Raw genomic sequence first — 24,560 nt, forward strand, 5'->3', positions numbered from 1 at the left:
AAAATATGGATTGGACATAGGTTCTGGAAGACCTCAAAAAAGACTTTAAAAACCAATTGAACGAGACAGAGGATGCTCATCACCTCAAGGAGGGGGGATGGAAAAGAAGAGAGGAGGGAAAGAACACGAATCATATAGCCATGGAAAAATATTCTAAATAAATAAATGGGGGGGTTGAGAGGCAGAGAAAAAGTGGGAAAGAGAAATGAAAGCAATGCAAGAAGAAATGAATCAATTGAAACAGTAGAACCAAAAATTGACAGAGGGAAATCTTGGGCCTTATAGATCAAAATTGAGCAACTTAGAAACTAATGATTTCATGAGAAATCAAAAAACAAGCAGAATCAAAGGAATTTTTTAAATGGAGGAAAACATGAACTATCTTATTGAAAAAACAACTGATTTAGGAGAGACAATCTGAGAATTTGACCACCTGAAAAACCAAGATCAAGAAAAAGGCATGGACATCATACTATCAGAAATTGTCAAAAAGATCCTCAAACAAGAAAATAAAATTGAAAGAATTCACAGATCACCTCCAGAAAAAAAAATCCTCAAATGACAATTTCCAGGAATGTAATAGCTAAATTCAAGAACCACTAAGTCAAGGAGTAAATACTTCATGCAGCCAGAAAGAAACCATTCAAATACCATGGAGCTATAGTCCAGATCATAGAGGACCTGATGGCTTCTATATTAAAGGATTGGAAGCCATGGGATATGATATTCGGGAAATCAAGAGATCTGCTTTTACAACCTAAAGTCACCTACCCAGCAAAATTGAGTATATTCTTTCAGGGGAAAAACTGGACATTCGATGAGATAAAAGATTTCCAAGCATTCCTGAAGAATCAGCCAGACCTAAATAAAAAACTTGAAATCCAAACAGGAGACACAAGAGAAGCCCAAAAAGGCAAATAAGAAAGAGAAGATTTAAGGGACTCATGAAGGGCAAAAAATATGTATGCATGGAAAGAGGATATCTGTAATTCTCAAAAATTACTCTTAGTAATGTAATAGTGAGGGGGACTTGGAAAAAAGGAAGGAACCAGAGAGCAGCTGTTTGAGGACTAAGTTCTGAGTGACACTTCCTCTTTCTTCCACTAAGTTAAGCAGCTTTAATGGAGTCAGACAGTCAGACCAGAGGGTAAATCTACTCCCTACAGCTTCCTTCTTTTTGATGAATTGAAATTCCCCTCCTATTACATAGACTCTCAATCAATTTCTGTTGTGACTAGATACAATAAGTATCTAGTTTATTTGATATAAGGTTATAGAAAGACTGAGGAAATGAAATGAAGGGAAAAGAAAGAAAGGACAGAGGAGGAAAAAAGGAAGGTCCCTACTATTTTTTTTCTACTACAATTTTTGAGGGTTTAACCAAAGACATCTCTCTAGGGAATATGCTCTGAGTTTCCCCTAAGGGAAAAAATAGAGTCTCTATTCCAAATGTTGGCTTCAGTTGGACATGGAGATCTTCATTAAGCAGAAAGGATTTGGAGATGAGTACTTTCTTCCACCCAGCTCCCTACAGAGACCTAGATAAGAAGAAATCTTATATATGTAAAAAAAAAATCAAGGGGTGAAAGGATTGCACTGAGAGAAAAGGAAGGGAAAGATAGAATGAGGTAAATTGTATAAAATAAAGAGGCATGAAAAATCATAAAGATGGGAGGATAAGGGTGGTAATAAGGCAATGCTTAAACTTTACTCTCATTTTAACTGGCTCAGAGAGGGAAAAACAAACATATACTTGGAGTATAGAATTATATATTACTCTTCAGAGAAGTAGAAGGGTAGAAAGGGAATGGGGAATAAGACAAGGAAAGGGGGATTTCACTTTCCAACTGGAGGGAAAGGGAAGTGGGGAGGTGATAAAAAGCAAAATACTGGTGAGGAATAACAGAGTGAAAAGGAATAGAGCAGGATCTAAAGAGGAAAATAAGATGGAGGGCAATACACAGTAATCATAACTCTGAATGTGAATGAGATGAACTCATCCATAAAACAGAAATGGATAGCAGAATGTATTAAAAACCAAAATCCTACTATATGTTGTTTACAAGAATCACATTTGAGGCAGGGTGATACATACAGATTCAAGGTAAAAGACTGGAGCAGAATTTGTTATGCATCATCTAAAGTGGAAAAAAAAAAGCAGGTGTAGTAATCATGATGCCAGACAAAGCTAAAGTAGAAATTGATCTGATTAAAAGTGATAAGGAAGGAAATTGCACTTTGCTAAAAAGTAATATAAACAATGAAGTAATATCATTACTGAACATTTATACGCCAAATGGCATAGCATTTAGATTTCTAAAGGAAAAATTAAAGGAGCTCAAGGAGGGAATATATAATAAGACCATACTAGTGGGGAATCTCAACCTTCACCTTTCAGAACTAGATAAATTGAACCAAAATATAAATAAGAAAGAAGTAAGAGAAGTGAATGAAACATAGCTATCTGAAGAAAACTGAAGAGGGATGAAAAAAAGAATATATTTTCTCAGCAGTACGTGGTACATTACAAAGTTTGACCATGTACTAGAGCATAGAAACATTGCAAACAAATGCAGAAAAGCAGAGAAAATAAATGCAAATTTTTCAAATCATAATGTGATAAAAATTATTCATAAGGGTCCATGGAGAGGCAAATTTAAAATTATTTGGAAACTAAATAATCTAATTCTTCAAAACTGGAGGGTCAAAAATCAAGTCAGAAACAATTACTGACTTCATTGAAGAGAATGACAATGAGGAGACAACATATCAAAATCTATGGATGTGATACAACTAAAGCGGTACTCGGGAAAATTTATATCTCTTGAGTGCCTATATCAACAAAATAGAGAGGAAGGAGATCAATGAATTTGGCTTGCAACTTTAAAAATTAGAAAGATAACAAATTCAAAATCCCCAGATAAAAACTAAATTGGAAATTCTAAAATTAAAGGAGTAATTAAAATTGAAAGCAAAAGAATTAGTAAACTAATAAATAAATCAGGAGCTGGTACTTTAAAAAAAAAGTACTGGCAAATGTAATTTTAAAATAGAAAGAAGAAAATCAAATTAATTGTATCAAAAATGAAAAGGGTGATCTCACCTCTAATGAAGAGGAAATTAAGGCAATTTATTAAAAACTATTTTGCCCAATTATATGGCAATAAATATGGCAATCTAGGTAAAATGGATGAATATTTACAAAACTATAAATTGCCTAGATTAACAGAAAAAGAAATGGAATACTTAAATAATCCCATATAAGAAAAAAGAAATTGAACAAGCCATCAAGGAACTCCCTAAAAAAAATCCCCAGGGCCTGATGGAATCACAAGTGAATTCTATTTAAAGAATTCTGTTTAAAGAACAACTAATCCCACTACTACAGAAACTATTTGACAAAATAAGCAAAGAAGGAGTCTTACCAAATTCATTTTATGTTGATTCTTAAACCATGAAGATCAAAAATATAGAAAGAAAATTTAAGGAGACCAATCTCCTTAAGATGAATATAGATGCAAAAGTCTTAAATAAAATGGTAGCAAAGAGACTACAGTAAGTCATCACAAGGATTATTCACTATGACCATGTGGGATTTATACCAGGAATGCAAGGCTCATTTAACATTAGGAAAACCATCCTCATAATTAAACCATATCTATAACTAACCTAGCAGAAATCACATGATTATCTCAATAGATGGAGAAAAAAAAAGCCTTTGACAAAGTACAACCCTCATTCCTATTAAAAACACTAGAAAGTATAGAAATAGAAGGGCCTTTCTTCAAAATTATAAACAGTATTCATTAAAAACCATCAGCAAGTATCTGCAATGGGGATAAGTTAGAAGCTTTCCCATTAATGTCAAGAGTGAAGCAAAGATGCCCATTATCACCACTATCATTTGATATTGTATTAGAAATGGTAGCAGTAACAATTAGAGAAGAAAAAGAAATCAAAAGGATTATAGTAGGCAGTCAGGAAATTAAACTTTCACTCTTTGCAGATATGATGGTATTCTTAGAGAACCCAAGAAAATCAACTAAAAAGTTAGTGGAAATCATTAATAACTTTAGCAAAGTTCCAGTGTACCAAAATAAACCCACGCAAATTAGTAGCATTTCTATAAATTTTCAACAAAAATCAAAAGCAAGAGATAGAAAGAGAAATAAAATACCATTTAATATCACTATAGATAATATAAAACATCTATATAAAACAGTATAAAACAAAGACAAATTCAATAATGATCTAAACATAACTACAAAACACTCTTCACAGAAATAAAACTAGATCTAAACAATTGGAAAAACATTGTTCATGGGTAGGATAAGCTAATAGAGGGACTTAAGTTAATATTAACTCAAATAGACAAAGAGAATAAAAGAAGTCCCTTTCATAGTTTAGAACAATATCTCACACCTTATACCAAGATAAATTCAAAATGGGTAAATGACTTAAGTATAAAGAGAGAAATTATAAGTGAATTAGGTGAACATAAAATAATATATCTGTCAGATCTATGTTCCCATGACCTAGAAAGACTAGGTCCAAGCAATAGATAGTGCATTACAAAATGTAAAATGAATCATTTTGATCACATTAAATTAAAAAGGTTTTGTACAAACCAAACCAATGCAACCAAAATTAGAAGGGAAGCACCAAATTGGAGAAAATGTTTATAACAAAAACTTCTGAAAAAGATCTAATTTCTCTTATTTATAAGGAACTCAGTCAAATGTATAAGAAATTGATCCATCCCCAATTGACAAATGCTCAAGATGAAGAAGCCAAAACTAACAATAATCACATGAAAAAGTGTTCTAAATCCCTCCTGATTAGAGAAATTCAGATCAACACCGTTTTGAGGTACCACATCACACCTAGGAGATTGGCCTATATGATAGCAAAGGAAAATAATGAATGTTGATGGGGATGTGGCAAAATTGTGACATTAATAAACTGCTGGTGGAGCTGTGAATTTAACCACCCATTCTGGAAGGCATTTTGGAACTGTGTCCAAATGGCTTTAAAAGAATGAATACTCCAGCAATACCACTACTACATTTGTACCCTAAAGAGATTATAATAAAAAAATGTTTGTACAAAAATATAGCCACACTTTTTGTGGTGGCAAAAAATTGGATAATGAGGGAGTGTTGTGAGGAAAACCAAGAAAACATTATATATAGAAACTGAAACATTATCGAACAATCCAATGTAATGTCTTTTGCAACTACAAGACAATCCAAGGGACTTATGAGAAAGAATGCTATCCACATTGAGAGAAAGAACTGTGGGAATATGTGGGAGTAGAAACAGAAGAAAAGCATATGACTTATCATTTGTTTATATGGGGTTTTCTTCTAAAAGCATGGAAAGACATTTGAATTTATTCACAGCAGTAAAAGCAAAAAACAGTTATTACATCATAAATGGAGGGAACAGCAAAATAATCAAAATTTAATATACTGAATTGATAAGGACCAAATTTGGTCCCCAAAAAGAAGAGCTATGAGAAAACTTCTCAATATTTACAAAAGTGAGGAAGATGAGAATAAAACACTACATATGCTTCAAGGGTTTTCAGTTTATTGATTAGCTTTATTCAAATCTTTTCTCCTTTTAAAAAATTTTTGAGAGTGGAGGATATAATTGGAAATATAGATACTGTAACAGATATTAAAAGTTGCTTTAAAATTTGAGGAGCACTTCAAAATTTAAAATGATATTTAGCCTTGACAAAGCTATTGATGTATCTACTAAAATTTTTTATTAAATTTATCAAGCATGTATATTTATTTACAGGTCTAAGTGGTCGTTTTATTATAACTGCACTTCCCACCATCTACCAGTAAGTACTTGAAGGGAGCATTTTGTTTCATCTTGTTTTTGACTAAACCTGTGATATCATTGTTTTGGGAATTCCAAGTATGGAAACTCACTATCAAAACAAGTCAGCATTTGTTTTACTATGTCCAGTATAGTTTTATTTTCCTGGAGCACTAAAAAGTTGATTTTCTTGATTTTCTTGACCATGCTTATAGAGCCAATATGTTTAAAAGTCTTGAACACAGTTCTAACTGTAAGGCTGGCTCTTTATCCACTAGATCATATTCAAATTTTTGAAATTAGTTCTCAGTTCATGTAATAATAGAGAATATACAAGTTACTTTAAATAAAGCAGAGTTCTATGTTGGGACCTATTGATAATTGAATTTTTTCTCTTTTTAAAATCAAATTATTACCTATTCCCCACCCCCCAGAATAAGCTCTTTTACTTTGTTGTTGTTGCTGTTTTTTACTTTCAATTTTATTGATCTTTTTTGATTTTCAAGATTTCCATTTTGTTTAATTGAGGATTTAAAATTTGTTCTTTTTAGTTTTTCACCTAAGTAGTGATTTGGCTGCAAACCCACAAAGTTTAGTATATCATTATCTTTATTTATAATCTTAATCAACTCATGATCTCATCTGTTATCTGTATGCAGATGACTCCCATACAATTATCTTTTATCTTTTTCCCCGAGGTTTAGTCCTACATAATAAACTACCCAACAAAGATTTATGACTAGATGCCTTATCTTAGACATGAAGTATTTTCAAAACAGAATTCATATTTTCCTGAAAACCCATTCCTCTTCCTGATTTCTCTATTTCTGGGGAAGGTTTCACTACCCTTCCTATCACTCAGATTTGTAACTTTGGAGTCATCCTTGACTGTGCACAACATAATCCTTCACATCCTATATCCAATCAGTGGTCATCTTGTCAATTCTTCCACTAGAACATTTCCTGGATTTTTTTCCCTTCTCATCTCTTATAGTACTATCATTGTTTATGTCCTTATCATCTCTTGCCTGTCTTGTTGCAATAGCTGCCAAATTGATTTCTGTGCCTCCAGCCTCTCCCCAATAATCCATCCTTTATATACTGCTGGATTGTGTCACTCCTTTGCTTAAGAAACTGAAATAGATTTTTGTTGTTTCTACAATCATAGAATCCTCTGTTGTATAGTTAAAAGTTTTTCACAGTTGTCTTATAGCCTATTTTTCTAGGCTTATTGTAATTTATTTCCTTTCATTCATTCTGTATTCCAGACAAACTAGCCTTGCTATTTCCATATATGATGTTCTGTCAATCCCCATATCTTTATATTAGGTATACCCCCTGCCTAGAATGTACTTCCTCTTCACTGCCATCTCTTAGAAATCTCTAGCTTTAATAAAAAGGTTGAAAGGACCTACTTGTACAAAAATATTTATAGCAGCACTTGTTGTAGTGGCAAAGAATTGGAAATTATGGGTATCTTATAAATTGGGGAATGACTGAACAAATTGTGGTAAATGTTGTTGATTGTGTGAAGTGGAATTCGGGGTGGGGGGTGTAGTATACCAGGCATGTTAGCATTCTTAATATAGGAGGTTTAGGTATAATAGACCAATAGACTATAGCATGACAAGTGTCCATCAGGGGAATAATAGTAAATATAATTAAAAGAAGTGTAATGTCAATCTTTGGTGTGTGTATAGTTACCAGTGATGGTTTCGTCAGGTGTGTCTGGAGTGTGGCTGGTGTGTACCTACCTGATGTCATCTGTGTTGTTCATCTGCTTCTCTTCCTGGTCCTGTGTCCCATTGCATGATGTGCTTTGTGGGTGACCAGATGTTTCCACTATCTGTAGAAATACAAGCAAACCCTCGACCCTATGTTATCATCCTGTTGGGTCCCCTATAGTATTTATCTCCTGGTAATATTCAACCAAATCCAGGGCTACTAAAAATGTTATTGCATAGGAGTAGCCTATAGCCCTTCTGGGTTGGAGAAGTGATTGATATTTGGGAGTACCATTACATCCCTTTTTTCATTTAAAAACTTAAATGCAATTTTGGACAAAATTGTTTTTTAAATAATTCTGATTCTAATAAAGACATACTGTTTTTTGCAAATATAAAGTGAACCGGTTAATATAATTATCATACATACATTTTGGATAATATAAACAATTTCTGCTGCAATTGAACAGTTTTCAATGTATTTCCAATTGTACCATTTGTTATTTGATCAAATTTGGGTAACATGAAACAATTCCAATAAAATAATTGCAAGTTACATATTGTACAAATACCATTTGAAATTTTTCAAGTACATAAGCATTGATCTTACAACAAATACCCGTATACTTTTAGAATAGAATATCTGTAAGCAAATTAGTGATATTCTATAGGTAAACTGCCTCTCATTAAAAGTACATTTGTGTGGCTAGTGCATTAGACCTCTCCCTAAGGCAGTGGTTTTGCCTTGTTTGTTTTTCTGCTGTTTTTCTGGTGTCTGGCCTCTGTGCTGTGCTGTGGTTGGTGCTAGACAGGCATCTGCTTTCTCATCTCTCTAGGCTGACTTTCTTTGGAAATGCTGGATGACTTCAGTTTTCCTCCATGGGTTTCTGGTATCTGAGAAAATAGAAACAAAATCTCGACCCCAAATGAAAGACTTATTATTGGGTCTTATTTAGTTAGAAAGTGACTGAAAATATATCCTTTTTGTTTTTGAATTTGGGCTTTTAAATTTCTTTGAGCCCTTTCTCCAATGGCTTGTATTTAAGAATTTTCTGGAATACCAATCTTATGAGATACGTTCCTTGATTTATCCAATTTAGCCCATCTATTTCTGGTAGAAGCACTGCTATTCCAGTTTTGTCTTTTTAAACTGTTTTGGAATGGCCAAATGTGCAAGATTATTTAAAAGATGTGCAATAACTTTCCATAATACTTCATTTTGAGCTTCAGCTCATACATCATGAAAGTAATTATCTCCAATCACATATTAGTTTTCAATTTTTACAACAAGAGCATATGGTAATGGATCCCTTTGCCAAAATTGTGCTGTTCTTAAAATTCTGCAGTTACCTCTTTGAACTTATTATATAGTCCACAAAATTTGCACTGCCAAATAATTTCACCTGTTTGCATAGAATATTGAGATACAATAGATCTGGCACTCTGATATAGTAGTGAGTGCGAATTACCTACTTGCTAAAAAGCAGTGACTGCTAGGCCATTACTAGCATCAAAGGGCTCAAAGCAACTCTCTTATATATAAGTCAAGGAAGGTTCGTGTCAGAGTAAATGTGTGTTATAAAATTTCCACTACGACTTTGCAAGATAGTATTCATTGATGTTTAATATTCACCTTTTAAACCAATAACCATAGAAACAACACACAGTGAATCACATAGGATTTTACCAGTCTGATATTAAGCACATATCTAATTGCATTCAACTCTGCTTTCTGCAAAAAACTATATTGTGCTTGCATCAACATTACATGACTGTCTGGTATAGAGCTTCTGCTTTTTCCTAATTAGATGCAGTAAAAGTATTCACAGCATTATCAACAAGGTGCAGTGATGTTATTATTTTTAAACAATCATATATGAATTCATAACTAAAAAGATTTTGGTACTAGGAATGGAATTATCAATTTTACCTACAAACTTTGCAAAATTCAATTGCCAAAATAGATATTGTACCAGTAACATTTGAACTCGTATTCTTGTCATTGATTGTAGACTAACATACGTATCAGGGCCAATGTTTGTAATTTGAGTAAGTAGTAGTACTGCCAATTCTAAACCACTAATAAATCACTCTACTGGTTAACAAATTAATTAATAGAATTAATAAATAACTACTGTTTAAAAATTTGAATCCATTCAATAATGTGTCCTCTCTGATGTTTTTAAAAAACTATTTCTACTTATATCTTTTCTTGGTGACATAATGTCCTGGATAAAAAATAATTGTCCCTACATATTTAAAATTTGGATATATTTGAAATTTCTCTGAAGTGTAAGATTTAAAAGAGTGGATGCCATAAACTATAATAATTAAAATGATTGATGGCCATAAACTGTAAGAGTTAAAATAGTGGAAGGCCTAAATTGTAGTAGATATAAGAGTGGGTGAGTAAATGTCTGACCGCAGAAAATATGTTTTCACTATAGTGTCTTGTTTTAAATCAAATATAAGATGGTCGCGCGCACGCGAGTGAGAGAGAGAGAAAGAGAGAGAGAGAATGAGAGCAAGAGAATGAGAGAGAGAGAGAGAGAGAGAGAGAGAGAGAGAGAGAGAGAGAGAGAGAGAGAGAGAATGAGAGCAAGAGAATGAGAGAGAGAGAGAGAGAGAGAGAGAGAGAGAGAGAGAGAGAGAGAGAGAGAGAGAGAGAGAGAATAAATGAGAAAGGAATAGGCCGGCCCAGGCAGCCCTGGCCAACCCAGGCCTAAGCCCTAAAAGAAAAGATCAGTCAGTCCTTAATCACTCACCATAAGATCTGTTCAAGCGAGGATTCAGGGGGACAGAGTCTCCCCAGAGGGAGTTCCAGCCAGAGTCAGCCTCCCTTGAGAGACCTCCTTAGAGATTGTCCTTCTCTCAAGGACCTCCTTAGAGATTGTCTCTCAAGAGACTCTCCCCTATTCAACAGTCCATCCTTTCCTTATATAGGGGGTTTTCTCCTATGTCACCTCCCCTAAGTTCTTCCATCTACCAATCACAGTAGACATTTTCCAAAGGACAGCCCATTCTGAATTTACACCTGAGTAGACTAATCAATCCTTTTAGTAATCCACACCTGAGTAGGCTAGAATCTCTGAGTAAATTTTTTCCTCTTTGCTCCTTGTAAGTTCACAAGTTGTCTGACCTTTATAGGTACTTAGCACTCCTTTGTATTAATTCTAAAAATAGGCATGGCTTAAGTATGAGTTTAAGTATTTTTCATTGTTCAGCAAGGAGTTTTCTCCCCTAAAGCAGGCTTAAGTAAGGGTGGAGTAGAGGTCTTCACGTTTTTGATCTAAGTAGAGTTCTCACATTTTAGATCTAAGTAGCTTCACTGTTTAAAATGGGGAATAGTCCCAATAGGGAATTGTCCCAATGGAGAATTCCCCAATGGGGAATTTTTTAACATTCAGAAGTCTGAGAAATTTCAAGATTCACAGGAGCATATACCAATTTAGGCTTGTCATCTAAACAATTGTACTGAGTATTAACTTTTCTGTTGACTAATTCCAGTACTTATGATAAAAACTTTTGACCTAAGGTGCAGGTGTTATGCCATCCACATGACAGGATTAATTTATCAATCTGCTGGAGTAACTTTCTTTTTAAGATCCAAATAGGTTTAGAAGCAAGTCACATGGCTGGACCAGCCAATGTAGCTTCACATCTAATTAAAAGCCTTAAAAGTATTCTATTTGCACTGTGATACTTCACCTAAAGTTATACTCAAATTTTAGAATAAAATCTCTTTTCCAAATAGACTATTGTATATGAAAAATATCAGAAAAAAATATTAACTTTCCCTATAAAGAAATATAATCAGATATTTCTTTGTAATTTTGCCATGTCCAATATAAATTAGAACTATTTAATTTTAAATTTGACTTCACAGTAACTCCATCTTTTATCAAAGATCTGTTTAAAAAAATCAGGTGTATACTTTTGCTTTTAAACAATGGTCTGTCTGATTCTCTGGCAGTGCTTTAAAGAGTCTCCCAGATCCCCTTTTGATTTGCTAAAATTGTGCTGAGCTTTGCTGATAAAGAAAAGCCTGTTGTTCTGGCTATCTGCTTGAGAGCAAAATTCCTGCCTGTTTTAACTAGCTTTTTCTTCAGTGGCCTGAATTTTAAAGTAACTCAGGATTATTTCACCAATGTTCAAATTTTGCTTATGCCGGTGGTCCCATTAGATATTGTTTGACCCAATGCTGTTCTGTGGGACATTCTTTGAAAAATTCAAGAGACCATCTCCGCTTTAAATTGACCTGATCCTTTAAAATGTCCAGCTTTGCATTAGGCAAAGCAAACACGTGTTCTCCTTTTTAAATTGAACTGCCCTCAGATTCTTGAGGACTAAAGTTCTTATGTCTTGGCATGCTCTTATAGCCCTTTCGTGAGGAATTGTCTCCTCAAAGAACTCTTTAATATTTAGCAACTAGCCCAATGTGATTAAAGGTTTGTTCTGAATATAACAATTATCTATTGAGACTTCAAAATTTACCTGTGCCAGTTAATTCCTCATAGGGAATGGGCACATGGATTTCCTCATTTTTTTTTAGCTTGTTCCTTGCATAACTTTTGAAATAGCAGTTTTCAACTTCAGAAATCTTCCACCATAGGCTTAGATTCAATTGATACTAATGATCTGGCCTTAGAGATTTCTGGCTTATCTTTTCCAGCAACTCCTTGGTGAAGGGAGCTTCATTATCATACTGAATTACCATGCTTTCAATCTCTTTAGGAGTCAGAAATGCAACATCATTAGGCTGTACTAAATTTACTTCTGCACTTTCAGAATTATCTCTAATTTCTGTTGGAGAAGCTGTTTCACCTGCTTTCTTCTCCAGATTTAAAATGATTGTAATACTGCATAAAGTTCTCATGGAGGCAGAGTTTGAAATTGAGGAGGAGTTGGGGGAAGGGAGTAAAGATAAGACTTACTTTCCTGCTTCTGTAGCTGCCATAGAGTAAGGGGGTTTAGAATGAATAGATAAGAGTCAGTTAAAGCTAAAAGGTTGAAAGAGGAATAGTAGTAGTCTCTCCCGACGATTGTCTTTGTGCACTTTCATCTGTGATGTAGATGAGTGTGCACAAAAACACTTGTGCGTGGAAAAGTCGATGCACAGAGACAGTCCCACTTTCTTGGCATTGGAACCCTGGGTCCAGTGGCATGAAAAATCGTTACACCTGGAGACTTCCTCAGCTGCATTGGATGGCCATGTTGTCTTTTGTGCACTAAGCACTCCACAGTGCTTTGCTGCGTTGCCCTCTCGGCCGTTGAACCTTCTTATTGGTTTCTTCCATCTGTTCCGCCGAAGCAGTCTTCACATGCTGGGTGAGCAAAGCCTTAGTTCACCAGGGGTCTACAACCTGATGGCTGCCCTCACAAGGTTTAGCCGGCCTGTCAAAGGCGTTGCCCAGGGTGTGGCCGCTGCCGCATGCTAGAAGCTACTAGGAGCCACAAGTGATAGCTGGGTGTCAGATGAGGGTCAGGGGTTGGAGAGTTGCCCTAGGAGGGCACGACAAGCCCTCCATACCAGAGATACTACTCCTCCCTGAGCACCCCATACACCTCGAAGGAGGAATAGTGATAAGTAAATTGTTAGTAGCATTAGTGAAAGGTTGGGGTGGAAACTGAGAAATAGCTCAATTCTCCACATTTAGTGCAGTATTCTAACTAGATTCCATGTGCTCCCAATTGCTGGCAATATTTTCTGTAATTGCCATGCTTTTTGCTCTCTCTCTCTCTATGTTTCATAGTTTGCCTTTCAAATGCCATTGTTGTTTAGTAAATACTCCTTTTTCTTGAAAGTTAGGACATTACAAGATAACTTTAAGTAATGCCTGGATCTAAACTTCTGAGATCTTAATTGCTAGTTTTAAAGATCAATGGACCATCAACTCGACCTATCCCATTCTTATACTTCAACTACCCTTTTTTATGGAAAATCAGGATAAGATTTTAAGATAGTCTTAATCAGTACTCAGAGCTTAGTCTCTGAAATCTTAATTCCTTTCTTCTGAACTAAAGATTTCAACAATCTGATAATATAACAGGTATGAGAAGATAGAGTTTGATCCAATTTCCTGAATGGAAAAGCACGCCTACCTGATTGGCCAAGCCCAGGTCTGCTGATCCGTCTCCAGGCTTGAACCCAACACTTTCTCCTCAGGCGATGTTGACCACGTTGCACACCAAATATAGGAACCACTAGCAGCTCCTATATAATCATCCTGTGAGTGGTGACCTGAGAAGGAGATTGGAGGCTAGAGGAATATGGATGGAAGATATACAAGGCAGCTAGAGGGAGAGACGCAGGAATAAAGATTCAGAGACCACAAGTTAAAACAATAACAAGCTTTGTTAATACTTCTCTATAAGAAGATAACAAGTGGAGAAATTATAAGTATGAGAAACAAGAGAACATGCATGGAGCCGAAAACTCTGGGATATTCCCCATGGACCAGATGGCCAAGAGATTAATGGGAGATATGTGGTACAACTGCATTACATGAATCAAGCAGACATGAGGAGCAATATAGGCCATAGCATGATTAAGAGGTGCAAGGAGCAAGAGCAAGAGCAGTAAGAGAAGGCTCACACATGTTCCCCAACTCTTATTGGAGATTTTAGGAATGTCAAGTGGGAGGTGATTAATGAATACGTGACATGATATAGATTTTGACAATGGTTGATTTGACAATGACGAAATCAAAGAGGAAGAGATTAATCCAACCTGCGTTTTGTAAAGGAATGTAGTCCGAGCCAGGAAGCTGTGGCTGGCAACGCCCAGCCCAGGAATTTGCTTGTCCTTTGCACTTGTCTTTTTGTAGCATACCAGGCATGTTGGCATCTGGGAAGTATGATTGATGTTTTGATATTGTATTACCAGACACATGGTCAGAACTCTTGATGTTAAAGGGACAGTCCTAGGCACTAGCAAAAGACGGGCAAATTCACGGGCTGGATCTTGACGGGGCCATGCTGCCTTAGCTCGGAGCACATTCATTAACATAGCACGGTTCCATTAGAGCCCTCAGTGTGGAGTACAAAGCGAGGGGTGGATTAAACTCTACCTCTTTGGTCTCGTCATTGTCATTTCAACCAATGTTAAAACCTATGTCATGTTACATATACGTTCCTAAAACCCTCAATAAATACTGGGGTACTAGCGCGAAACTCCCTTCTTGCACACTCTTACAAACTCTCTAACTCCTCTCTTACAAACTCTCTTGCACTCTCTTGCTCTCACTTACTGGCTCTCGCCCTTCATTGCCTCTCTTTCATTCTCCCTTAACCTCCTCTCCTCTTACTGCTCTTGCTTCTCTGTATCTCTTTCCTGTTTCCTATTTCGCCCCCAGTGCCTCCTACTAAGGCTTAGACTCTATTGTCTATAGGAGCACCAAGGAGTTTAGACTCCCCACTTTTTCTAGCACCGCAGTCGCCCCCAAAGCAGACTCTCTTGTCTTTAAGAATATCAAGGGGTTGATACTCCCCACCTATTCTCTTGTTCCTCTTATGTTCTTGGAATTCGCGTTACTCCCCATGTGTTTCAACTTCTGTCCTTGAGTCATTATTATTCTCCCATTTCCTTAGCCTCCTCTCCCCACCTCAGGTTATTCCCACAGATAAATGTTGTAGGACTCCCGAGGGGGGGAGTCGCTATACCTTTGGACTGTTCCTTTCCATATAATGACCATTAAGTAACGTGACCATGAGTCTTGGCATATGAATACTTAAGATACAATATCAATACATCAATCATACTTCCAATATGCTAACATGCCTGGTATGCTGCAGAGAGAGTTCATCCCCATGAATCACTCTAATGAGAAGACAGGAGACTCAATGCTGGCAGAGCTTACGTAGATTTATTCAGAGGCATGAGGGTGTGGGGATAGAGTGAGGGAACACTGCCTGGGCATAAGCAGTATCCCTGTGGCGTGGGGGTGGGGGGGAGGCACCATGGTAGAGAGGGAGAGAGAGCTCCACAGTCTGAGAGGACTTCAGAAGTGGTGGGCACAGATGCCCATATAGGGATCCAATACAATGCTATCTCACTTTCTCATCTGTATCTTATTCTACCCTCCTTTCTCTAGCCTTCTTAATCTTTCCCAATGCTTCTGAGTGTCTTCTTTATCTTCCAATGTTGCCAAGCATATGGGAATATTCCTTAGTTTGCAATTTTTAGTTGAGTCAGGTTTTTAGGCCTGTCCAAGGATTGCAAAACTCAGGCTGAAAACACTCTGAAACATTTCTCAGGCTATCACAACAATTCTTGGGCTTTATTCATTATTTCTTAGGACTTGTAAGTTTTGAGATTTCTTTCATAGAAATTAGGTCACCCCAAATTTCTTCCCACAGGAATAGAAAAAAGGGGGGAGCTCTTTAGCCACATTTGAGAAGAATATCAAAGACCTATGCTAATATATATGTATATATGTGTGTGTGTGTGTGTGTATACATACACACATATAAAACTGCTTTAGAGAGAGGGTTTCTTCTACTCTTCAAAAGGAGAGATTGATATCTCCTTTTGGAGGAGAACTTGAAAGTTTCTATTGAAAAACTTCACTGTTTTTCAATAGGAAGCTGCCAGTCTATGATTACTAATACTAATCAGTGTGTATTGGGTAATAATGCACAATGTCATCCCATACAGTGATGGAATACTATTGTACTATAAGAAATGATTAAGCAACATGATTTCATTAAAAGCTGGAAAGAGCTGCGAGAACTGACACAGAGCAAAAGAAGCAGAACTGGGAGAACATTGTACACAATAACAACTATTTCAGTGATCATCTGGGAAAACTTAGTTACTCTCAGCAAGGTAATGATCAGGGCAATCCTGAAGGACTTAAAACAGGGAATGTTAGCCGCGTCCAGGGAAAAAAGCTATTGGGAGGCATCTTTCACATCAGTGTATTTCTGGTTTTATTTTGGTGTTTTGGTTATGTAAGTTTTCTCTTATAACAATAACCAGTTAAAAAAGAGGGTGAGGGGGAATCTCTGCTTCCTTCATTTAAAGCTCAATTCAAATGCCATCCCTTAAAGACTATCCTAATTGGCCTTGAAAAGATTAGTTGCTAAAATAAATTATTTAACCAGTAAATCCAATGAGTATTTTATGAGAAGGAAGTAGTCAGTGTAGGCTAGAATGATTCATGAAACTCAAAGGGTAGGGTAGTATTTTGAGTGCAAGAAGTTACTTCTGCCTGGAAACCAGGCCTGCACTAATCCTCCTTCTTAGTCTATCTGATAAAATTTCTATCTATATAAACTAATCTAATTAAAGTATTCTTATAGTTTATATTAATTTTAAAATCAGGTTTTAGTCTCTTCACTCCAGATCAAGTTCTGACAGTTTGAGCCTCTACTCCAGGTCACCTTGAGAAGTTGGCCTCTCCTGCCCCCACTGGTCAGACTTGGGAGACAACCTGTGTGTTTCTCTACTCTGTCAGGTTCATCTCTCATTCTTTCTCTACTCACACGATGGTTTTTTCAGATCAACTGCCTCAAATGTTCCTCAAAACATAGAGAAAACTCAAGAGTGGCAGTTACACTTCAACATTCCCAGCTTTATCTCTGGGAAATCTCCTCAGGAACTTCATGAAAATTCTACCTGATTTCTTAAGATAATTTGTTCCATCTTTCTCTGTACTGAATATCTTTCTGTACACAAACTTATCAATAACCCAATTTCTTAATTAACAATATTTGCTACATATGTCAGTAGCATAAACAACAGTACTGAGGTAAATTTGAGCTCAATGTGTTAACTAGTCAATAAAATGGTTACTTTAGCAGTAGTAGTAGTTTTTCTCAGAAAAGAGTGAAAAAGATTTCATTGGATAGTTTTGGTGGAACATCAGAATTAAGACTTTGTCCTATATGTCATAGGTGGCCAACCTCTAAGCCCTGAGTCTAATCTGGTACCCCTTATTTAATTTAAGTTGATCAGCCAAGAATATACTAAGAAGTATTATATCTTTTCAAGGATTCTTTAAGTGGTATTCTCCTAAAATACTATGAATGAGTGTTTTTCTCCAAGAAAAAAGCTCCTTGTTGTCTGTCCTATTCATTTGTTTTGTCTCTGTATTCTCATGTATTATTTTACTTGTTTCCTAACTTTTTTCCCTTTTTTAATACATTTCAACCTCTGTATATATCATACTGAATTTTCCCAAATTTTCAGCACTGTGAACATGGGACTTCATAGATCATCTAACATTTGAATATAAACAAGAATCCTCTCCAGCTCTTAGCTAAGGAAATTAAGTTAGTCTGGCATGGCCTATTTTTGATACAAGTATACCTTCTTGGTGTTTCCTGTATTCTTTTATTATTACCAGCTTTGTTATCTTACCATGTTTGTTGAGATATTTATTTTGATTACCAACTAGTAATTCATTCATTTAGATTACTTTTAATTTTCTATAAATTTGATGCAATATTTTGTTCCTTTGATGCATAATATTAATACAGTGGTGCATAATAACCAGACTTTTTTTTCCTTATGACAGATATTTATAATTTTACTGATTCTAAGTTTCAGAAAGACACTATTCTTCAATTATATTTTAAGTTAGAATGTCATGAGCAAAAATGATCAATGTGATATATTTATAAACTACAAATAATTTTGAGTATTAAAATTCCATTAAAAACAAGGTGCTTAAATATAGAAGCAATATAATTTTAGCTCTTTACTTGAAACGGATGATTTATGCATATATGGCAGCTACATTTTATGATTTGTAGTCTGATCCCCTTTTTCTTTTTTACATAGCTGTAAAGATGGAGAATTTAGAAGATATCAAGGTCCCAGGACTAAGGAGGACTTCATAAATTTCATAAATGACAAACAGTGGAAGACTATTGAGCCCATTTCTTCATGGTTTGGGCCAGGTTCTTTTCTGTAAGCATTTTTGAGGGTTTTTCCATTTTTTGAGATTTTTAAAGTATAAGTGACATTCTGAGTATTGTAAACAAATAACTTGGAAACATATTTACTACATATATATATATATGAAAAAATATTAAAATTTCATTTAAATCTTATGCTTCTAAAATTTTCTATTTTGTTTTGATAGTGTATACAGTACTTGGACAGAGGAGTTGATAAAAAGGAAAGGAGAGGGACATTCAGAAAAAGTAATTTGTCTTCACTTTCAGACAAGCAGCAAAAGAAAAGTGTAAAGATTAGGTGATAGGAGTAGAGGGGAAAGTGTGCAGGTGAATCAGCATTATTTTTTAAAAATTTATATATTTATATATTTTCATTATGATGCTATCATAAGGTTTGATCAGATAGCTTTTCACGAAAGGAGTAATTTTGGGGGTGAAGATTAGTATGAAGTCATTTTGAAATATGGACTTACTCAGGTTATAATTAGGGGTATGGAGACTTGTAGGTCTTCCAATGCTATTGTGGTTTGGCATGGTGAAAATAAGGAATATCATTAACAAAATAGAGAATGTATTTTATAACTATCTAACAAGTCTGTTCTTTGGGAAGTGGTGATATAGAGTGGGATGGATAGAAATTATGTAACTTTATAGAATCTACTTAGAAATGTATATGTATGTAGATATGTACGTGTCTAAATATATACATGCACTATAAATAAATATGCAATCTACAAAAGTAAGCAAATATTATTCTTGGAAGAGAAGATGGGGGACAGTTGGGTGGCTCAGTGCATTGAGAGCCGGGACTAGAGATGGGAGGTCCTAGGTTCAAATCTGGCCTCAGGCACTTCCTAACTGTGTGACCCTGGGCAAGTCACTTAACCCCCATTGCCTAGCCCTTTCCAATCTTCTGCCTTGGAATCAATACATAGTATTGATTCCAAGACAGAAGGTAAGGGTTTAAAAAAATAATAATATGAGAAAATGGTCAAAGAAATCAGCAACCATCTATTTAGGTTCTGGAGAAAACAGTGGTAGAAAACAATGTCAATAATTTCATTTTCAACAAAAGGGAGTTCTATTTCAGTTATGAATTCAATAGACTCACCAACCTTCAATAAAATGCTTTAAATATTTGTCATATTGGAAAAATTAAAGTTTTCTAATTATGTCTCTCATTTTAGGATGAGCAGTATGTCGGCTCTCTTTCAGCTATCTATGTGGATTAGGGTATGGGCTTAAGTCTTGTTTCATCTTTAAGTATTTTGCTATTCTTTTGAAACAACCAATTTCTTAGTTTTTCTCTTTGTTTTCTTTAAAATTTAGACTTGCCATAACTATTTTATAGAAGACCTTAAAATACCAGTTTGGGGATCCTATACAATTTTTGCCTTAGCAACTCTGTTCTCAGGCCTAATATTAGGACTTGTGAGTATACCTTTTCTCAGATTATTAGGAAAATGAATTTATAGTTTGGTATAAGATAGAGCTTGAGTTGTCTAAGATTAGATACTCTGATTTCTCCTATTTTTTTCTGATTGTAGGTTATGGTTTTTGTGGCAGACTGCCTTTGTCCTTCAAAAAGGAATAAACCACAGCAGTATCCTTATTCAAGTAAGTACAATTTTAAATCAATTTCAACTTTGATACTTTTATAATGTCATGCTAATTTAATTGACATTCTGGTTTTGCAAAATCCTAGGGTAGAAATATTTGACCTGAAGTCTAGCATAACAGAGGGGTTGTTAAGTATGCTCATTATGCCCATCGAACCCTTGCCAAAAATCTCCTCTTTGGCCATTGTCTTTTTCTTAGAATAGAGAACTTTACTAGAAGTAGGTCAGAAGCTAAAGGCTACATAGGCCCAAATATCTATTAAGCAGTATGTAGTTTGCCTTCAGTCCCTACAAATGAGAATATCCAAGATGACTTATCCTTCTAAAAGCCTGAAAGACCTGTTGGTAAGATCAAATTGTTAGTTCCAAGATAACCTAACTTCACTCACCATCCCACTTTTGCTCCACTTTTCTTCCTCCTTCACTATTTCCCTGCCTCACGAGATTATAAGTAGTCTTTTTTCTACAACTAGTTTATTTTAATTACTCATAAGCATTTTCATTTGTTTGGAAGACAAAGAGGGAAAGACTGGATTCAGTGAATGAGGCCTCTCCATTTTAAAACCATTTTTTCCTTCTTTTGTTTTTAAACCCTTACCTTTCATCTTAGAATCAATATTGTATATTGGTTCCAAGGCAGAAGAATGGCAGGGGCTAGGCAATGAGAGTTAAGTGACTTACCCAGGATCACACAGCTAAGAAGAGTCTGAGGTTAGATATGAACTTAAGACATCCCATCTCTAGGCCTGGTTCTTGATTCACTGAGCCATCTAGTTTCCCCAGCTATACACTTTTAATGAGTCTTTGACAAGCTATCTAGTGTCTAGAGGGCATATAAGTCAATATGTTATATTAAGGTTGGGTAAATTAACTGGAATTAATTAAATTGGAGAACAACTAATTGAGAACGAAAGGGACTTAAACTTCCCCTTTATCCTGGAAAGGAGAACTAGATGTAAGAAATAAAAGTTATAAGGAAGAAGAGTTCAGCTCAAGTCATGAGGAAAAACTTCCTTACAATTTACACTAGTTAAAATGTAAAATTTTATTTCAAAGGAATTTTGCTATGATTTTAACTGTACTTGTTATGAACCTGACATTTGTGTCAGGTAAAGAGTTCTCTATCATTGAGTGTCTTTAGCAGAGATTGAATGACTACTTGACATATTGTAGTTTACTAAACTAGTAAGCAGTGTTATGGATGGATTGTGCATTGAAAACATGTAAATAATTTATAGTAACTCATTGTTTTTGGAAGTTCAAGCTCTTGATAAATAGACGTTGAGGCAATATTATATTACATAAATTTTTATTTCACTTTGATGATCTAGATTGTTCTATAAAGTTTCTTAAACTTCTCTGCACTTCTTAGACTGTGTATTCTTTTTTTTTCTTAAGAAAAAATTCTTCCAGAATCTGCCCTTCTTTTGAAAAAATTGGAACAAGAGCAAGAAGCAGATGAAGAAGATGTTTCAGATGATGAGCTGGAGAACGAAAATCCATCAAAGAAAGACTTTTCGCAGACTGCAATGAGACAGCGTGTTTTTAGCCCTCTTTCAATAGTGGATAAATCTTAGTTTGTTTTTAGTTCATTTAAAAATTATTATTTTGAAAAAACTATGAAGAATGATAACCTTTTATTTTGAAATAACTGACATACATTTGTAGCATTTTAGATATCCTTTAAATAGACTCAACAGTTTACCTTTAAAAAATAGTATTACCATCTTTAATGGAAACCTGGAATAGGCTTTAAAAACAGTTGGTGACTCAACCAGTTCTTCAAGTAAAAGAACCTGTTGTCAAGCAATAAAAAAAATGTCTTTTTTTCTTCAATAATAGTTTGTTTCTAAATATAAATTGAGAATTATAGGTCCACTTTATTACCTTCTGCAAGAATTTAAAGAGTTTATGCTAATCAATTTATCCTAGAGAAAACATTTGTTATTTATGTAAAATTTCTGTTTCATTATTGGAAAAAATTAAGGAAAACTTTGCCTTACACAAGAATTTTTGGGTGTCTATTTTGCATAAACTTTTATCTTCTATAGTGATGTAGGCCAAATTTACCCCATGTCTACATTAATGTTGTTAATGAAAGTGACTGCTGTTAATTAGAGTACTTTTTATAGATAATTTTGATTTTGAATAGGTGAATTCTATGTTGTGTTTTAATTTCCCTTAATGGGTAGTGATCATGACTTTTTTTTTGTTCTTTTCTGTAAAGTTAAAATATCTACTTCTGCATAATATATCTTTTATACTTTCCTTTATTTATAGATTTTCTTATATTCCCAAATATATTTGAACTCAATTATTTTTCTCAGGATTGAATTAATTTTATTTCCTATGACCTTAAAGATCCTTTAAATTTCTTAGTATATGATCCTCTGATCTTTCTGAGGTGAAAGAAAACATTTTTCATATAATTTGGGATCCAAACTATTATCTTGAATTTTAGATAATTCATAATATGGCTTCTTTTTACAAAAGAATTAGTGTCATTATTACCATGCTTCTCATTTAAATGACTTTTTAAAGAAAAATTACTGATAATTTATCATTTGAACCACCCTGGGGCTAACTGTATTTTAAATTTTAAACTCTTCAGAAAGTATTTTATAAATTTAGTTATCCTAAAATTAGTATTTATTGGTAACTAGCAAAAAACACAAAAAGGATGGAAAAAAAAACAATTTATTTCTAAGCACTGATATATTTTGTTTCCATTAAAGAAAGTTCATAATTCAGTTTTGCAAAGTTTAATACATATTGTTACAAGGTTTTAAAAATAACTTTTCCATGTTTTGCAAAAAGAGACATTCCATTGTTCACTATATTGACTGTTAATTTATAATTACTTAACATGATTGTTTTATTTTAGAGACTTTGGTCCTAGAAATTGTGATATGAGAGGAAAATAAGGATACAGGAAGAAGCAAAACTTATCATAAGCCACCAGAGAAAAATAGTTTAGATCTCCAAAAACAATCTTCCTTGGTTGTACACTTCCTGCAATTATCTCCTTCCGCTAGTTACTGCTGTCATGAATTCATTAATTTTGTGTGTAATAGTCTTTAGAAGAATTTTCTTTTAAAATAGTGAACATTCTCAAACAAAAGCCTCCTGAATTTCAAGAATGATGTAATCTTTTATGTTACACTGTATTTAAAAGTTTGAAAAAAACCAGTCCATTAATTTTTCTAAACATTTTACTAACATAAAAAAGAATTACTTTTTAGTTGTATATTAAAACAAAATAAAATTGATTTGAGTTTGTAAGAAGTGGTCATATGAATATTTGACTGCATTTAAATGTCTCATTTAAAAAAAATTTAGGATGTTTGTCCATGGTCCTCCCCCCTCCTAAAGCTGACAAGTAGTTCCACTGGGTTATACATGTATCATTGTTCAAAACCTATTTCCATGTTATTCATATTTGCAGTAGAGTGATATTTTAACACCAAAACCCTAATCATGTCCATATCAAACTGTAATTGATCTATTTTTTCTTATGCATTTCTGTTCCCACAGTTCTTTCTCTGGATATGGATAGCTTTCTTCCTCATAAGTTCCTCTGGATTGTCCTGGGTCATTGCATTGTTGCTAGTAGAGAAGTCCATTACATTCGATTGTACCACAGTGTAGCAGTCTTTGTATAATTTTATCCTGGTTCTGCTCCGTTCACTCTACATCAATTCCTGGAGGTGTTTCCAGTTCACATGGAATTCCTCCAGTTCATTATTCCTTTCAGTACAATAGTATTCCATCACTATCAGATACCACAGTTTTTTTCAACCATTGCCCAATCAGTGGACACTCCCTCATTTTTCAATTTTTTGCCAACACAAAAAGCATGGCTATAAATATTTATATACAAGTATTTTTCCTTGTTATCTCATTCAGATAAAACCGCAGCAGTGGTATGGCTAGATCAAAGGGCAGGCATTCTTTTAAAGCTCTTTAGGCATAATTCCAAATTGCCCTCCAGAATGGTTGAACCAAGATCTGTAAATTCTTTCAATTTCAATTTTATTTTCTTTTTCAAGTTCAATTTCAATTTCAATCTTGGCAGTTTTCTTTGATAATTTCTTGTATTATGATGTCCAAGTTTGTTTGTTTCTTTAATCATGGCTTTAAGATTGTCCAATAATTCTTAAATTGTCTCTCCTGAATCTCTTTTCCAAGTGTGGAGGAGAGAAAAATAAGTCTGCAGAAAAGGCTTGGAAAACCAAAAACTCAAGGAGAACATTCTAAGTAGAATGGGGACCAGAAAAGACTGTTGAGAAGGATCAGAACAAACTAAAATCTTGCTCTCTTTGCCTTTGAGATAGAAAGGAGAAGGGGTCAAGGGGTCTCTTGGCTTAGGACAGAAAGAAAGAAGGACAAAGTCCAGCTCTCTCTGATTTCTCTGCTGTATTACAGTGACTGAATTTCCAGACCTATTAACCAATTTTCCCAATCTAAACTATATTCCACC

General features: G+C 34.7%; 1 protein-coding gene across 2 annotated transcripts in view; it reads left to right on the forward strand.

The window, feature by feature from the left end:
• TMX1 (thioredoxin related transmembrane protein 1) overlaps positions 1–23,362 on the forward strand; it is a 64,821-nt gene extending 41,459 nt beyond the window's left edge. For both annotated transcript variants that reach the window (XM_001362368.4, XM_007473216.3), the window contains exons 3-8: positions 5,809–5,854; positions 18,343–18,471; positions 19,649–19,694; positions 19,791–19,892; positions 20,009–20,078; positions 21,479–23,362. In XM_001362368.4, the coding sequence (XP_001362405.1) occupies positions 5,809–5,854; positions 18,343–18,471; positions 19,649–19,694; positions 19,791–19,892; positions 20,009–20,078; positions 21,479–21,657 (572 nt within the window). In that variant the 3' untranslated portion in view covers positions 21,658–23,362. The remainder of the gene's footprint in view (positions 1–5,808; positions 5,855–18,342; positions 18,472–19,648; positions 19,695–19,790; positions 19,893–20,008; positions 20,079–21,478) is intronic.
• Positions 23,363–24,560: the final 1,198 nt, after the last annotated feature.

Source organism: Monodelphis domestica, chromosome 1 (assembly GCF_027887165.1).
Source record: "Monodelphis domestica isolate mMonDom1 chromosome 1, mMonDom1.pri, whole genome shotgun sequence".
Lineage (NCBI taxonomy): Eukaryota > Metazoa > Chordata > Mammalia > Didelphimorphia > Didelphidae > Monodelphis > Monodelphis domestica.